Source organism: Miniopterus schreibersii (assembly GCF_964146895.1).
Source record: "Miniopterus schreibersii genome assembly, chromosome: 10".
Classification (NCBI taxonomy): Eukaryota; Metazoa; Chordata; class Mammalia; order Chiroptera; family Miniopteridae; genus Miniopterus; species Miniopterus schreibersii.
In genome coordinates, this window is record NC_138110.1 from 50344886 (window position 1) to 50362847 (window position 17962).

Here is a 17962-nt window from a genome sequence, read left to right on the forward strand (position 1 = left end):
CAACTTCCAAGACTGAGAGAAAAGAGACTCAACAAAAAAAACCCCACCAAGCCTTTTTACTGTTTCCAAAAAAGCAGTTTTGTCCAGAAAAAGCCCAAAATAGTAAGATTCAAAACTCCCCCAACCAGTAGGAGCATTTTCTGGAATGTAGACAGTTTATCAAATATAATTTATTCAGAAAAAAATACATGTTAAGAACTTAATTCCAAAAGACTGAAAGAACCCAAAGGCTGAACAGAAAACAGCCTTTTGCTAGCAGCACCAGGTCAGGTGCTGAGAACTGCCAGCAGGGTCAGGCTTTGAGGGAAGGCTCCACCAGTCCTACTAAGAAAGGGTTACAGGCATAATGAACCCCTAAGAGTTGATGGAGGTGGACCCTCCCCTTCCCAGCTGTCCATATCTCCACTGTGAATTCCTGGTCACAGCCAGGATAGCCACTCCCCCACGAACCCACAACTGTTAACTAATACTGTGCTACCTCCTCCCAAAACAAGTCTATATACACACAATGAAAGAATCTGTTATCAGCAACAGTATTTAGTGCAGCAAACCATGACCTTGGTCTCTCAAAGTCCTGCTTTACTGGCTGTGAGGGCGCTTGGCCACTGGCTCCTCCTCCTTCTCCTGTTTGAGCCACTGCTCCAGGAGTCTAGCACCACCTCTCTTGGTAGGAAATGGGCTCTTCTGCAGGAACTGGCTGGACCACTGGGGCACATCTGATTCTGCCTTTTGGGGTATTTTGGGGTCTTCCTTTTTGGGTGACTTTGTGGTAAGCCATTGCAACATCATCTGGCTGCTGCCACTTGCCTTGAGTTCCTAGGAAAAAGATAAAAAAACTCAAAACTGTTCAACTCAAGCTTCTGGGGAAAGGACAACTCCAAGGGAAAAAATAGGGGAAGAGGCATGAGGTACTGACCCAGATTTATAAAATGTTACTAAGGGCCAGACAGCACCCACTAGTCAGGAGTAGGAAGAGAGGAGCGACTGAGTATGCTCCAAGAGGTGTAAGGGGTAGAGAGTAGCTCTTAGAGAGGGCTTCATGGAGGTGTGCGGGGCCATTCAAAGAGCACTGACAGACATTCAAACATGCAGAGAATGAAGCATTCTCAGGGAAAAGAATGTAATTTAGCGAGATTAGGCAGAGTTGGGAAATGAAGCTGGGTAGATATCGCTTTAAATAGCCTCCATGAGTAGGGATTCAGCCTAAGGCTGAACAGGCTATTTCCCTCCTTGCCCAGCACTGCTCTTCTGCTTCCCTTACCTCTATCCCATCCCTGAATTGAAGGTTCTGAGTTCACATAATGCTACCTCTCCAGAATGTGAATTCTGGAGTAAAGACCATGGCAGAAACAGGGCAGTGCCTGGTGCAAAATGAATCATTTTTAGAGACATCTAATAAATAAAAAAAGTATCAGGGTTTCAGGAGTTTGCAGAGAATTAAGACAAAAGAAAAAAGGTGACACTGACTGTGGGTATGGAAAACGTTAAAAACTTAAAGAAAAATGGGGGGTAGCTGCTCTTGCAATCATTGTCCTTAACACTTCTTGGGCATTCTAGAAGCCTATTCTTGGAACACTCACAACCATGTCCTACTTCAGATCCCTCTATGCCACCTAAAAACAGTTGCGACTCCTAAGCCTTTATCCCCAAATGTCAGTGGGGGCTGGTTTTTTGCTTTGGAGCTCCCTTCCCCACTGCAGGCCATTTGCTTGTTCAACTTCCCTTCAAAATACACCTTCAGGATCCTGACCAATTCTAAGAAGTTAAAGCTTATAGCAGGAATGTTCTCAAATAGTCCTGAAGGGGAACAAGGATTAAAATTCCTCCAACTTGTGGTTGGGAAAGCAGAGGTACAGCAAAAAGATATCAGAAATCACTTGGTTATGGACAGAGATACAATTATGGTCAAAGGCTCCTTTGTCTTTCTCACAACACCATCTAGAGAAAGAGCCCTCAAATTTAGCTTATTACCACACTCACCGAAGAGATTCTCAATGATACAGAAGTCCAAGCTCAGTCCTAAACAGTGACTGACTCAGTAGGTCCAGATAGGGCCTAGCATTTAAGTTTTGAAAGAGCCCTCCTGAGGAGTCTGAATTACAGCCAGCTTTGAATCACTGCTCTGCTCACCCTTGCCATGAATAAGGAATATGAGTTTTGGGTGGTTTAAAGCCATATCCTAAAAGAAAATGCTAAACTGACAGAAGACAGAAAGCTCAAAAAGAACTGTCAGAGTCACAGACCCACCTTTTTGACCTGTAAGTCGACAGGAGCCAGACACTCAGGAGTGTTGTTTCGGGAGTTGTTCACCACGGGAGAGACAGGATGGAAAGTGATGTTTTCTGTGGGATGGATTAACTTCAGAGCTTCCTGAGTTGAGACCTCACCAAAGTCAAGCCATTTAGAGACTGCTTCCTCTCCATCTAAAATGGCAGGCATCCTAGCCAGTGAGGTTAAGACATTGGTTAGAAGAGGCAGAGTGAGGGTAGGGAGAGAAGGGAGAGAGACTTGAGTTAGTTGAGAGCACAAATCATCACAAGGAGAAGCTCGCCCTCCCCCTGTGACTCACATGCTGATTGTTGCCATGTGCTCCCTGACCACAACTTGACAGGGCATGAAATTCAACACTAGGAGAGCCAGCTTATAAAATTTTATGGCAAAGACAATGAATAGTAATTATGACTGGACCCAGTGCACCCCAGTGTACACATTAGCAAACTAGTGACTTTTCTATGATGCCCCAGCCTAGAATTAAAGGAGAAATAGATCGTGGAAAACTTGTCTATCAACAATAATCTCCAAACTTACAATCTATGATAGATTTACAGTAAAAAAGACCTATTCACATAATTGTGAACAAAAGGAAATGCCTCAGAAAGCAGAGAGGCTAAGAGTCATGATTCCTGGTACCCAGGAAGATGTTAGGAAAAGATCCTTTGTTTAGCTTCCACTTTTATGCCCTAGGCAAATGCAAAGCACGGTACACACATCATTGGTGGGTGGGGCAGTTGATTTTAGGAGATAAGTGCATAAACATCTATTTTAATAATTATTCTCATTTCAACAGATCAAACTTACTTTAAAAATATATACTTTTAAAGTTTTTGTTCTTTTTTCACTTAGCACAATACCTTCTAAGTCCATCCATATGGACTTATGATCTCACTTATGTAAAAAAATACTTCAATTTTGCCCGGCCTGGCATGGCTCAGTGGTTGAGCATTGACCTAGGATCCAGGCAGATCTCGGTTCAATTCCCAGTCAGGGCACATGCCCGGATTGCAGGCTCGGTCCCCAGCTGGGGGCATGCAGGAAGCACCTGATCAATGACGACTCCCTCATCATTGATGTTTCTATCTCTTCCTCTCCCTTCCCCTCTCTGAAATCAATAGATTTAAAAAAAACACACACAAAAACCCTTCAATTTGATATAATATACATGTATATGTATATTATAAATGTATGTCTCAACGGAACATATTTCAAATGGAGGAAAAACATGCCCAGGATTTAAGCCACAAAAGATCGTAAATTTTGCATAATCTTCCTTCTGCCTTTTCACAACTTATAAACTGCAACTCTTCTGAAAACTCATTTCCACAGGCAAACTTTGGGGTTTTTTTAAAATATGCTTTTATTGATTTTAGAGAGAGGAAGGGAGAAAGAGAGAGAGAAACATCAATTGGCTGCCTTCTGCATGCCCCCTACTGGGGGTCAAGCCTGCAACCCAGGTATGTGCCCTGACCGGGAATCGAACCACTGACCTCCTGGTTCATGGGTCCAGACTCAACCATAAAGCCACATCGGTTGGGCAAACTTTGGGTTTTTTAAAGGTAAGTGAACATATTTATTGTAGTATTTATGTATTTCTTAACCACCTAATGTACATAACTGTGGTGGTTTTTAATAGAGTTCTAATTTTTTTAATGTGTCACTGACAAAGTTTTTAAATGTAATTTTTTTTTTTTTTAATATATCTTTATTGATTTCAGAGAGGAAAGGAGAGGGAGAGAGAGAGATAGAAACATCAGTGATGAGAGAGTCATTGATTGGCTGCCTCCTGGGGATAGAACCCGCAACCTGGGCATGTGCCCTGACCGGGAATCGAACCCCAATCGTCTGGATCCTAGGTTGATGCTCACCCGCTGAGCCACGCCTGGCCGGGCTAAGTGTAGTCTTCTTAACTCCACTTTTCCCATAAGGTTTGTGGTTTCCATTGTACAATTTTTCATAATGTGGTGATTTTTAGGAATGCATGTCATGTTATAGCCAAACTGACTGTAACAGCATTTTATGAAGCAACTGTCTTAGTTTCCCACTGTCTAAATTTATGCATAGAGACTTTAAATTCCAGAAGCTATCTATCTAAAAGCAAAGAGAACAAACCCTCCCCTGAATCCTTTTGGACCCAAGGATAAGAAATATGACTTGCCTATGGTGGATGTCATTTAAGCCTTTGCAGGAATCCACTGTGATGATGCTGTAGGAATATAGGCAGTCTCCTCCCTCTGGTGGCTCCCAGCAGTCAAAGATCCCTGCCATTGTTAGTAGCCTCCAGTTGTCCCAAACTTTCTCCCAGTCCTCAGGATTATTTGCAGCACCAATGCTGCCAGACTGGAAGCAAAATACATGGGCAGATTAGATACTCAGCGGCCTTCTTCTACATGCAAGTTGGGTACTACTACAGACTTAAGAGCATTGCAATCATTTTAGAAGTAATTTAGCCCATACCTTATTAACTTCTCTTTCAAAGGAAAGAGGATTGATGGTAAATACCCACCACAGCTATAGATTTATGGCTATTTCAATGCTTTCAGAATACAATTTAATACCTTCACCAGGCATTCAGGCCTTCTATGATCTGGCCCATCATTCCAGCTTTCACTTAATGTTAACCTGAACCAAACCAAGCTGAATGTAATTGAAGCTATCATGCAGTTTCGTTCCCACTGTCTTGCTCAAACTACCTTCCTTGCCCGAAGTGTACTTCCCACCCTTTCTTATCATGCCACCTCCTACTTGCCATTTAAGATTCAGTGTAAGCAACCCAAGGACATGGACAATGATGGGGAGAGGGACTGGGGAGGGGGAAGGAACGGGGTGGAATGGGTCATTGGGGAGAAAAAGGGACATCTGTAATATTTTAAACAAAACAAAACAAAAAAAAGATTCAGTGCAAGGCCTAGAATACAGAAAGCCAGAAAGGTGTCACTTTCGTCTTAAACAATTAAGAAAATAAGCTAGGCCGTCTATCAAATCGTAAGTTTTCTTAAATTCATTAGAAAGCTGAGGTCACAGAGCAACCAATTAGTCTAAACTTCATAGAAAGACAGGGGCCTCCATGGGGAGATGAGATATAAGCACTGCTTACCAGTGGCAACAGGAGGAAGGCAAGTCCTTCATACAGCATATAAGAATTCAGATAAAATTATTATCAAATTACTATATGCAGAGTGTGGGCTAGCCGAAGAGTACAGAATCCCTGGAGGCTACAGACATCAGAGTGTTTGCATCAGTTTGCATATTCTTCTCCACAGACCTCCCAGGGTGCTCACAGGAAAGACTGGGGGCAGGGCAGGAGACTGGAGAAAGCCTTCCTTGCTGGCGTATGCCTGAAGGAGGGGAGCTCTCTTGCTTCAGGAAAGGCATGAAGCTTCACCTGATCACTTTTCCTCTAAGAAATAAAAGCTTTAAGGGGTCAGGGGAAGAGTAATAAACCCTATCACCTCTAAGATACAGGTAAAGACTCATCGAAGCTAGTAAAGAGTAAAAGAAAAAAACCCTCTACTCCCCTTGGGAGGGAACAAGATCACTGAAAAAGGCTGAGCCTGAGAGCTAGTGGTACAGTTCAGCATAAGACTGAGACTCAGTGAAGACAACAGAGAACATGCTGTACTCCCCCCCTTCAGATTAATGGCACCAAGTGACAAGTAACAGCAGTCTAATTCTGGATAAGGGGCAAGAGCATGGGAAGGTCCTCTCTACGGCAGAGGCTCAAAGGGCAATACTACAAGTGAAGGGAGCAGGGGTACTGAGAAAAACCCTCCAGAAAATCAACACTTACTCTAAACACAAGGTCACATCAGAGAAATTTAAAACCAGTGGTGAACAAAGGTAATTATAACAACTGTTAGGTGGGGCAGGTATAGAAATCCAGGCATAAAAACTCAGGTACAGAAACACATCAGGGCAGGAAGCCCCGAATGCCTATCAAGGGGCAAAACTGGGAAAACAAGAACTTTGTCCCCAGGGTAACCCCTCCTCCCCTAGCATGTCACTGGTCTTACAGTTTAGATCTCCTAAGCATTCCTCCCTAAAGATAACATCTAGGCATCAGTTGTACTTCAGCTCCAGGCCCAGATAAGCAGCAAAATCAGACAAGTGGTGCTATAGCTGACTCAGGACCAGATACACTGACTAATGACCCCCTTCCCTAGCACCAACCAATCAGTGGAGACCATGACTCTCAAAGGGTGCACCTGGAAGGCTGATGAATATTCTATTAAGACCCTCCCCTGAGACCTCCCCTAAGACTCCCACCTGCAAGAAAGAGATAAATATGCTCAGGACAAAGGACCCAGTGCGGTGGGGAACACACCAGTGCCATCTCCAGCCCTCTGAGGGGACCCCACAAGACTTGCAAGCAGGAGAGCAATGGGCAGTGGCAGCTCCTCCTGGGCTTACCCCCCTGAACCTGTCTTCAAGGCCTACTTCTCTCTCTCTGACTTCTCAGTGAGCCAAAGCAGCCCAGCCTAGGTTCTCCTGTTGATTATTCTACGCTCTTTCTTGTTTCACTGTCTCAAGTATAGTTTTCTGCCATTATGGACCCAATACTTTTGGCTCAGTGCTGTGTAGCCCTTCCCCTTGGGTATCCCCATCCCCTTTAAATAAATTTAATTTTTCTTTATTTGCCCGTTTGAGATGGCTATTTAGTATATTTAAAGTTGTGCAACCATCACCACTATCTGATTTTTAGAAAATACTTATCATCCCCAAAAGAAACCCAATATCCATTAGCAGTTACTCTTCATTCCCTACTTCTCCAGCCCTGGAAACCACTAATCTACTTTCTGTCTCTATTGATTTGCCTATTTGGGACATTTCATATACATATATGGGATCATACAATATGTGGTCTTCTGTGTCTGGCTTCTTTTACTAAGCATATTGACTTCCATAATTTAAAAAGGTCAATTATACCTCAATAAAGTTATTATTTAAAAAAAATCCATGAGGGCCCTGTCTGGGTAGCTCAGTTGGTTAGACCGTCATCCTGGTACACCAAGGCTGCAGGTTTAATCCCGTCAGGGCATATACAGGAGTCAACCAACGAATGCATAAATAAGTGGAACAATAAATCTATGTTTCTCTCTCTCTAAAAATCAATTAAAAAAAAACCTCTATGAGGGAAGGAAAGAATGCCCTTCTTTGGATTAGTTCTCTGTATTTGAGTAAATTTACTGATGATACCTTTTCTGTTTTGATTTGGGGAAAGTAGATGAAGTATGGCTGCCTCTGGTTTCCCTGACATCGCTGCCACTCATAGAATCCATCTGCTAGAACAACACAGCGTCTTCCCTTTCCAAGAGGCACCTGAGGGAAAATGAGAGCAAGACATAGTCTTAGTTTTAGAATTAAGTTTCATGGACTTGGGTTAAAATCTTAGATCTGCCAATGTGTGACCTTAAAAGCAGTTATTTAATTTTCTCTGTACCTCAGTTTTCATATGTATAAAGTCACCATTCAACAGATGTTGAAAAGATTAAATAATGTAAGCAAAAGCAACAGCTCTCTAACAAATAGGCACTTGTGGTAGCTAGTCTCCAAAGTTGGCTTCTCAATGAGCCATGCATCCCAGTATTCACAACCATGTAGTTCCCTCCTACACTGATTTTGCGCTGGGCCAATAGAATGCTATAGAAGTGATGTTGTATGACTTCCAAGGTTAGGTCACAAAACCTTGCAGTTTCTTCCCTGGTGTCTTGCATGAGCTTTGGGTAAGCCAGATACTATGTAAGAAGCCTGACTACCCTGACAACCCCCAGCTACGCACCTGGAAAAGTTTCGAGTTGTTCTACCCATCCCAGCTGGGGTGTCAGACAAGTGGGTGAAGAAGCCATCTTAGACATCCAGTCCCAGTTGTCATCTGATTATAACTACACAAGAATTTCCAAGTGAAACTGTCCATTTGAGCCCAGTCAACCCACTGAATATAAGAAATAGTACAAATAGGTGATTTGTTTTAAACCACCACCATGGTTTGTTACACAGTAATAAATAAAACAGTACTCAACACTTTGGGACTTTTAAGGGAGGTTCCAAAGAAAACCTTATTTTATTTTTCTGGCATATAAGGCACATATAGCTCTGTTCATAAAAAGAACAGAATATGTACCTTTTCCCTAGATAAGCTACCTACCTTGAAGGACCGTTTCTCCATTATGGTATCACTACGACAGTTGCTAGTGTTGAACTGCAGCTTGGAAGGATCACCTTCTTTGAACCAAGATGGAACCAAGCCCCATCGCATAGGAGCAATGATACGCTCAGATGAGTCTGCACCCTGCCATGGAAAAAGGTTAAGATCCAGTGAGGAGATCATAATGAAGTTTTTAAAATCAAGTTTAGCACATGCATTATATTACTAGTAGTACCAAAATACAAAGAATAGATTATTATTAAAAAGGAAAGATTCTATCTGAAAACAATTTTAGTGATTTATCATGATGTAACTTGTGTTCTTTAGCAATCTTTTTTTTTTAATCCGCACCCGAGTATATTTTTTCCACTGCTTTTCAGAGAGTGGAAGGGAGAGAAAGAAAGAGTGAGAAACATCGATGTGAGAGAGACACATCCTTACATCAATTGGTTGCCTCCCACACATGCTCTGACTGGGGATCAAGCCTGTGACTGAGGTACATGCATTGGCCGAAATCGAACCCAGGAACCCTTCAGTGCTCGGGCTGATGCTCTAACCATTGTGCAAAGCTACCTAGGGCAGCAATCATGTTGATTGGAATGTAAGACATTCTGCTTGGGTAGAGTAGGGGCTATGAAGAGTTTCGGTTCCTGCAAACATTTAATTAGTGCTTACTAAGGAAGGTGCTTAGTTTGTCCCCTCACGAGAAGAAAACATAAGGAGGCACGTATGCAAAATTTCCAGGTTTCTACTTGGGTCTTTTTCCCTTAGTGATTCTATTGTGTATCCTTTCACTGTTATAAGGCGTAGTCACTATATATCTTATATGTTGAGTCCTCCTAATGACTCTCCAAATGTGAGGGTAGTCTTGGGGTCCCCCAACACACAGTTGTTAAATTTTTTTGCATTTGGCCCTTGAGAATTTGATGAAATCTACATATTAAAATTCACATACACACTATTCTGCATGGCACAGTATGCTACAGGTTGGAAGAAGCCAGTGGTAGAGAGTGCATAATGGATGCTACTACAATAGTTCAGGGGTCTGATGATAAGGATACAGTAGCTCTGGTAACAGTAGTGAGAATAAAAGACATCCAAAAGACAGAAAAATGAAATTGTGGTGCAAGTGGAAAAAGAAAACAGGAATGATTAAATTTTCAGGCCCAAAAGACTGAAATAATGATGCACTATGGAACAAAAAATCTTAAGAAGGGTTTGATTTGGGGAAAGATCACATGTTGAATTTCTGATAACAGTGGGAAGTCTGTGGCAGTTTAAAGAAATGGTTGAAAAATCTTTACCATTTTCCCCCTTGAGAGCTGGGATCTGTGTTCTCTTCCCTTGAATTTGAATGGACTGACTCGCAGAATCTGGCACAAGCGACACTATGATTTCTAAGGCTAAGTCAGAAAAGGTTTTTCAGCTTCCTTCTTATTTGCTGAGACATTGCTTTTGGAACTCCGAGCTGCCATGCAAGAAATTCAACTATCCTAAGATTGCCATGCTGTGAAAAAGCCCAGGCTGTGTAGAGAGACCACATGTAGGTACTCTGGCTAACAGCCGAGGTTAAGACCCAACATCAACTGTCAGACAAGTCACTAAAGATGCCTCTAGATCAGATGTTTGCAAACTTTTTAAAATAAAATGCCAGATACTAAATACTTGTCAGGCCATACAGTCTCTGCTGCAACTGTAACTACTGTTACAGGGACAAAGCATCCATAGGTGATAAATGGATACTTCTGTATTCCATATAATTTCATTAAAAAAATGGTCAGTGGCCCCTAGTTTTCTGACTCCTGCTCTAGATGATTCTAGCCCCAGATGTCAAGTCTTTTCAGCTGAGACCCCAGACTTCAGGGAAGAGACAAACCATTATCTGCAATGTTTTGTCTTAATTCCTCAGTGGTGAACATAATAAAGGTTATTTAGTCCCTGGCTGAGTAGCTCAGTTTAGAGTGTTGTACCGATATGCCAAGGTTGCAAGTCCAATCCCTGATCAGGGCACATACAAGAAGCAACCGATAAATGCATAAATAAGTGGAACAACAAATCGATGTTTCTCTCTCTCAAATCAATTTTTAAAAATAATTAAAAATTATTTTAAGTCACTAGAATAAAGTCCAAATAGTGCTGTTTACTATGTCCAAAAAGCACGTGTAATTAAAACTTAGGAGGCAGCATGGTAGAGAGAATGGGTTACAAAACGTTTTCTGTAATGCGCCACATATTAAATATTTTTGGCTTTGTGAGTCTATATCGTCTGTTGCAATGACTCAAGCAACTAAACTGTCACCACTGGTAGTGTGAAAATAGCCAAAGAACAAACAAATGATAGTGGCTGTGTTCTAATAAAACTTTATTTGCAAAAACATAGTGAGCCAGATTTAGTCTGAGGACCATAGTTTGCAAACCTCAGGTACAGAGTTAAAAATAAGGCCTTTGTAAGACTCTGATTTAAAAACCTCTTCACTGCTACTTATGAAGTTGGACTAGTTTCAACTTTGTGGACCCTCAACTTTCCTTTTCTGTCAAAATAAAGCAAACAATGCCCAGCCGGTGTGGCTCAGAGGTTGAGCATCAGCACATATATGACCCAGGAGACAGAGGCTTGATTCCCGGTCAGGGCACATGCTCCGGTTGCAAGGCTTGATCCCCAGTAGGGGGTGTGCTGGAGGCAGCCAATCAATGACTCTCATCATTGATGTTTCTCTCTCTCTCCCCCCCTCCTTTCCACTCTCTGAAATCAATAAAGATTTTTTTTTAAAAAAGAGTGAACAATACCTACCTTGCGGAATCATTAAAATATGTGGCATGGAATACACATACAAGTTGTAATTCAGTATTTTTCTTTAGGTTAGAATTATAAAGGTGACTGTTAAAGCCATTAGCATAAAGTTTCTTAGGGAGTAAATCAAGCACAGGATTTAACTTGGGGGGTACAAAAAAAGAAAAGGAGAAACAAGGGAAAAGTAGAGTCCAAGAAAAAGTACCTAGAAAAAAAAAGTAGAAATGAGAAAAGTCAAGAAAGGAATCATCAGCAGTAGTGTCTCAGAAAGGCTTCCCTTTTATTTAAAGCTAATCCTTCCACTATGTTCTTGATAAGATCCTGTCTTCTTTCTTTCAAAATCTTGTCTGTACAATCCCCTTTTTCTACACACACAGGTCCATTCTCATTATTCACCACAGGTTCTACAATGTTGCTGCAAACACTGAATTAGTGAACACTGAACTGCTGCTCATAGGGGAAATGCAGGGCTTGTGTCCCATGAGCCTATGGTGACATTTTCATCAACTGATTAGTATGTCACCTTGTTTTATGTGTATTTCTGTTTAAAGACACTTTATTTCATATGTACTGTTGATTCATTAATGTTGAATTCATGAGCAACAGCACGGTAACTTATGCTGGAATGAAGCTTATCTAACACATGTATTTTCTCTGTAAGGCACACTACAACCTTCTTACACTTAGGAATACTAGCCAGAAAGCACTCCAGGACTATGCTTGGGACAGTTTTAAACAGTGAAATCACAAATGCATAAATCGTAACACTAAATAGACTGCAAAAGGGACACTTGTTTATAGTATAAGAGCTGGAACAAGAAGATAGAGATTCTTTATTTTTGGTTTTTTAAGAGCTTTGTTTTATTCAATCAGGTGACTCAAATTTTCACCACCTGTATTGTCCACAAACATGGACAAGAGTAACATGGGTATATTTTGAGGGTTACAAATACATTTTAACAAGTAGGCAAATTTACAAACACAGAATCTATAAATGAGGACCAACTGTGCGTGTGTGTTTTTCCCCCTTAAAGACAGAGGCAGCCTAGGTATATTGTGTGGACCCCAAGAAAGAAGATACCTACTAAGAAGGGCTCCCAGTGGCTAATTGAGCTCAAATTTAAAAAACAGAGTCTAGTAGCCATTTCTATACAAGAGCCTCTCACTCAAACTTCACTTGAGGGAGAAGCCTGCACTAAGCTGCCTTCCTCCTGCACTGAACTCCCTACCTGCACTGTTTCTGCCCTCTGAGCCAATCCTTATAAAGGAGTTCCTCCTATTTCAACCAATAGGACTGAGGATTTCCTCATCCAATCAGGGTTGTGCAGCTATATCCCCCATCAGCTTCTTCACTGCCTAATCAGAGCAGTTCCATTCTAACCAATCAGGACAGTATCTTTTGGACCAACTGATCTTGGAAGACTTGGCATCCTCATTTGCATGAAGATAGACCAATCAGGGACTAGGAGCCAGGACTTCTGTCTACATTGAGTTAGCTCCCCTCTGGCTCTGAGAGCACTTACCCTTTCCATCAAAGACTGAAGACTGTGTTTCCCTGCCTGGAGCTGAAACACCTCCCTGTCTAGAGCAGAAACACCAAACATGAAACACTGAAGATCTCTTGCTGGAGCAGACCAGTGAAGACAGAACAGAGCTGTCCAGCTAAAGAGGAGCCTGGCCCCAGGGCCACCAAACAGCCATTCGTTTTCACTGCTGTGCTGAGTCATAGTTGAGCTGTTTGTACTGAATCAAGTTTCCTTCTTCCCCCACTCCAAATTGGGGATTCCTGTTTGTGTTTAATTGACATCAACAACATTTGGTTGACAATTCTATGCCAAAAGAAAGAACACACACAAAAACAGTAAGTGTGCAGGATAACTAAAAAAAGAAAACCCTGGAAGAAATGGTAGGGCAGAGGACATAAACTCAAGTGTTAACTCTCATCAGGGAGAGGAAGAAGAAAAAATATGTGGAAACACAGAACCTTTATAAACCTAACCCTAACCCTAACCCTCTCTTCCAGAATCAAACGTGCCTTCCAAGCAGAAGGGACCCCTGCTTAAAGCAGAAATGAGAATAAGAAAGATAACATTATATTTGGCCAACTAAATGATGTCTCATCAGAAATTTGCAAGACAATACTCTTACATCTGAGGTTCTCAACATGGGGCAATTCTGACATCCTCCCCCCAACCAAAACCTGATGCAGGTGGGGAGGGTGATGTGCAACATCTAGTGGGTATATCTGGCAACATCAGTTGTTGTTTTTGGTTGTTAGGACCTGGGTGATACAAATGGCATCTAATGGGTAGAGGAGAGTAATATAAACATGTTACAACGCACAGGACAGCTTCTCACAACAAAGAATTATCCCACACAAAATGTGAATAGTGCTGAGGCTGAGAAATCCTACTCTTAAAAAATTCCAGTGGTCACCTTTAACTTGAGTGTGTTCACTGGACAACTGTAAATCACACCCAAACATGAGGGTTCGCTCTACTGGGAAAAATGAATAAAAAGTGGCAGCAGCCCAGCCGCTGTGGCTCAGTGGTTGGGCACTGACTCACAGACCTGGTGGTCACAGTTCGATTCCTGGTCAGGGCACATGCCTGGCTTTTGGGCTTGATCCCTGGTAGGGGGCGTGCAGGAGGCAGCCAATCAATGTTTCTGCCTCTCTCTACCTCTCCCTTCCTCTCTCTGAAATCAATAAAAACATTAAAGAAAAAAAAGTGGCTGCAAAGCCAAAATACTGAAAATATTGCTCGATATTAGTCATCTTTTCCCCTACCTTTTTGGACTTATGACTAGAACAGCTAGTAGCTATGAGGGAGACAAATGAAAGAGGAAGTAATTTGCAAACCAGTGGTTTCAAATGTAAATGTTGCAGTCTATACATATGTGCTGGCCGTTAATGATATGGATTAAATTAACTGCCGAAATGGTTCTAATTTTGCTTTACAGTTTACGTGTTTGATAAAAATAAAACCTCAACTATTTATCAAAATTAGGGAACCATAGCAATCTTAATAAAATTTATTAAAGATGTGGGGTCAAAACACTACCATCAATCAGCAAATTCATACCGCTGACAGAAAAAGAGGGCTATACTTGCTAGGGTCTCCACCTCCCTCATTCCTAGTTCCAGGAAGCATCTACTAGAGCAGGGACAGTGGTCTGGACCTCAGTCCCAGTTCTATCCATCACTGATTGGGTAACCTAGGACAAGTCACAATCTTTCTACACTTCTGCCTTTTCATCTGTTTAACAAATTTTTCTTCCAGCTAACATTCATTCTATAATTCTAAAGAGGTAGTACAATAAGAACCAAAGCTAAAAAAGAATAAGTCCCATACACTTAATTCTTCTCTTTTCACTTCAAATTATACCTTCTTTTAAAACATGTTTTATTGTCTCCTTTCCAAGTCAAGGTTCCCCTTGATATTCGTTTTATTTTCATTATCCTCTCATTTAAAAAAGCTTTCTTGCCCAGCCGGGCATGGCTCAGCGGTTGTGCTTTGGCCTAGGATCCAGGTGATCGGGGTTCGATTCCCGGTTATGGCACATGCCCAGGTTGCGGGCTGCAGCCGATTAATGACTCTCTCATCACTGATGTTTCTATCTCTCCCTCTCCCTCTCCTTTTGTCTCTCTGAAATCAATAAAGATATATTAAAAAAAAAGAAAAAAAAAAAAGGCTTTCTTAAATGGCTCAAGAATAAACTATTTTATATAAATGGTTTCATTCAACCAAAAAGATCAATGTTATCAGGTTTGTTTATTTCAAAATAATGTGATCCCTGTAATGTAGAAATGAGTCTTTTTTTGCTACCATATTTTCACAAGAGTTCTAAAGATTATGTAGCAATGGTATAATCAGCTTTATAAAGTGATTTAAGCATTATGGTTCAAAGAGAAAATCCAGCATGGAAATAATCATGTTTTTAAAAATATATCATAGATATTTAATATTTGAATTTAAAAAAAAAGACATGGAGAAACTATTAACTTCTAGAATGAAGTTATTCATTCATCCAGAATGAAGTTATTTATTACAACCATGTTTATAATAAAAATAAAGCAAAGAACCAAAACATGATTATAAATTATTGGTCACTCCAACACTATAATCGGTGAATACTATAAACACAATGAATGCAATTAAACTTCAAATAACCAAACCAAATACATCTATTTCTAGCTTCAGTAAAAGATAAACATAAAAAAATTGAAAAACAAAAAGAACAGAAACTTCAATGTTCAAGAAACATCAGAGATGTTTTAGATTAGCTAGTCTTAATCCTGCTTTAGGCCTAGAGAGTCTGATTCAGCATGACTGGTAAAGGGCATGGAAATCTTACTATTATTTTTTTTTAAAAAGTTTTTAAAATCCTTATCTACAGATATGTTTATTGATTTTAGAGAGAGAGGAAGAGAGGTATGGAGAGGGAGGGGGAGGGAGAGGAGAGGAAGGGAGCGAGAAAGAGAGAGAACAAACACTGATGTGAGAGAGAAACATTGATGTGAGAGAGACACATTTATCAGTTGCCTGCCATAAGTGCCCCTACCAGGGATTGAACCCTCAACCTAGGTACGTGCCCTGACTGGGAGTGGAACCTGCAACCTTTCCAGTGTATGGGACGATGCTCCAACTGAGTCACTTGGCCAGGTGTGAGTATTTTTTTAAAGATACTCAAATGACCCTGATGATCAGTGTAGTTGGAAAGATGCTGTCTTAAAAAAAGTATCCAAATACAAGGCTGATATAAATTTGACATGCATTAAGGGTAGTATGCCTTGTATAAAGAAGACACTTAAATTGAGCCTGAAGAATATGAATTACCTCGAAAGATTAAAAGATACCAATAAAAGTACCTGCAGTGGGGCCCAGAGTAGTTCTCAACTGGGGGTCAAATAAAGGCTGGTGTGTTTTTTTTAACATGTCTTTACTGATTTGAAAGAGAGGGAGATAGAAACATGAATGATGAGAATCATTGATCGGCTGCCTCCTGCATGCCCCCTGCTGGGGATGGAGCCCGAAACCTGGGCACATGCCCTGACCAGGAATCAAAAGTCCATCTCCTGGATCACAGGTCCATGCTCAAGGGCTGAGCCACGCTGACAGGGCTAAAGCTGGTTTTTAAATGTCATCTCAGAGGCTGAGCATACACCAAACCAAATACAGTTGACCCTGAACACGGGTTTGAACTGCATGGGTCCACTTATATGCAGATTTTTTTTCAATAAATACTGTAAATGTACTTTCTTTATGATTTTCTTAATATTTTATTTTCTCTAGCTTACTGTATTGTAAGAATACAGTTTATAATATATGTAATATGCAAAATATGTGTTAATCTACTGTTTATGTTACAGGTAAGGCTTCTGGTCAACTGTAGGCTATTAGTAAAGGTTTTGGAGAGTCAGAAGTTATGTTATATGTAGATTTTTAGACTTTTGCGGGGAGGGGGGGGATTGTTGGGGACCCTACCTCCACCCGCCCTCGAATTGTTCAAAGGTCAACTGCAGAAGTAGATGACCATTACCATTCTGGGCCAGAAGCTACTCTAATGCAGATAAAGTGGTTGGTTACCTTCTCAAAGTGTAGTCGAGACAGAAGCACTGGGCTGTTTGACTGAGGGCTCTTGTTGTAGGACGGGCAGTACTTGTCAGGGTCTCTCCATTCCGGGAGCCGCTGCTGGCCCTGCCGATCCTGATAGGCGCAGGCTCTGGTGAGAACATCTCTAGGTAAATGGCAGGACGTTCGCCCACACATTCTTCAACGCTGCCTCTCACCACCTTTGGGTTACAAAACATTAGGAGGAGGTCTGAGCCACGAGCTCCTTCCTCTCTTTGTCCTCACTACTTTTCCTTCTCTCCCTTCCTGGGATTAATTAGGGCCTCACATCAGCGAGCAGCCGGCTCGCCTCAGTGATGAGGTAAGGGTGCCAGCCCTCGGCAGTATCCAACTCAGCCTCTTCCCCGTCCGCGGCTCCTCTGCTCCGCAGTACCGGGGACCCCCAGGCCACACCCAGTCCCCGGCGCCAAGTCTCGTCGTCGAGGTGGCCCCAGGCCACCTGTTGGCGCGACCTGGCCCCTCCGCGCCAGGGCTAGGGTCCCGCCGCACGCCCCCTCCGCCCCGCCGGCCGCCCGCGCCGCCTCACCCCGCACCTCAGCCCGCGCCGCCTCACCCCGCACCTCAGCCCGCGCCCGCCGCCCGCGCCGCCTCACCCCGCACCTCAGCCCGCGCCCGCCGCCCGCGCCGCCTCACCCCGCACCTCAGCCCGCGCCCGCCGCCCGCGCCGCCTCACTCGAACGCGGCCTGGCCGCCCGCGTCGTCTCCCGCTACCTCCACCCCGCCCGCCGGCCCGCGTCGCCCTCCTGCCGCGGGGTCACGCTCGGCGGGCTCACGCTCCCAGCCCCGGCCCCGCCCAGCGACGCGGCCTAGCCCCACCCCAAGCAGACGGCGGCTCCCGTGACCTCCCGCCCGCCGGCAGTCCGGGCTTGTTTCCTCCCCCGCTGTGACGGGAAGTGGCTCCGGGAGTCTGAATCTTCTAGAAGTGGCCCCGGAGACCAAGGATGCCTATGGGGACTCCGCGACCTTGCGGTTCTTGGAGTGCGCTTTCCTCCATGTCTGTGAGGTCCCCTGCGGGGCTAACTGCCCTTCCAGGGCGGACCGCAGGAATGAGGCTACGGAAGGAGTCGCGAGGGCACGGCTCGGCCCAGCGGGGCTGGCAGAGGTCCTAGCACCGTCCCA

General features: G+C 42.9%; 1 protein-coding gene across 9 annotated transcripts; it reads right to left on the minus strand.

Annotated features, from left to right (window-relative positions):
* Positions 1-134: 134 nt before the first annotated feature.
* Positions 135-17888, minus strand: HMCES (5-hydroxymethylcytosine binding, ES cell specific). Of its 9 annotated transcripts, none has more exons than XM_081148510.1 (7): positions 17686-17888; positions 16799-17004; positions 8420-8563; positions 7471-7593; positions 4433-4614; positions 2248-2440; positions 135-816 (listed from the first exon to the last, which is right to left on the minus strand). In XM_081148510.1, exons 2-7 carry the CDS (start codon positions 16979-16981, stop codon positions 580-582), a joined length of 1062 nt encoding a protein of 353 aa, XP_081004636.1. In that variant the 5' UTR covers positions 16982-17004; positions 17686-17888; the 3' UTR covers positions 135-579. The 9 variants fall into 9 exon arrangements, with proteins under 9 accessions (XP_081004636.1, XP_081004631.1, XP_081004630.1 ...); XM_081148505.1 differs by lacking the exon at positions 17686-17888 and adding an exon at positions 17555-17622; XM_081148504.1 differs by lacking the exon at positions 17686-17888 and adding an exon at positions 17484-17614.
* Positions 17889-17962: the final 74 nt, after the last annotated feature.

Excerpts from the sequence above, each read along its gene's own strand:
- HMCES (XM_081148510.1), bottom strand. The coding sequence starts at position 16,981 with ATGTGTGGGCGAACGTCCTGCCATTTACCTAGAGATGTTCTCACCAGA. Across the intron at positions 7,594-8,419 it reads TGGAGAAACGGTCCTTCAAG|GTGCCTCTTGGAAAGGGAAG; the intron begins GTAGGTAGCTTA and ends ATTTTCCCTCAG. Across the intron at positions 817-2,247 it reads TCGACTTACAGGTCAAAAAG|GAACTCAAGGCAAGTGGCAG; the intron begins GTGGGTCTGTGA and ends TCTTTTTCCTAG.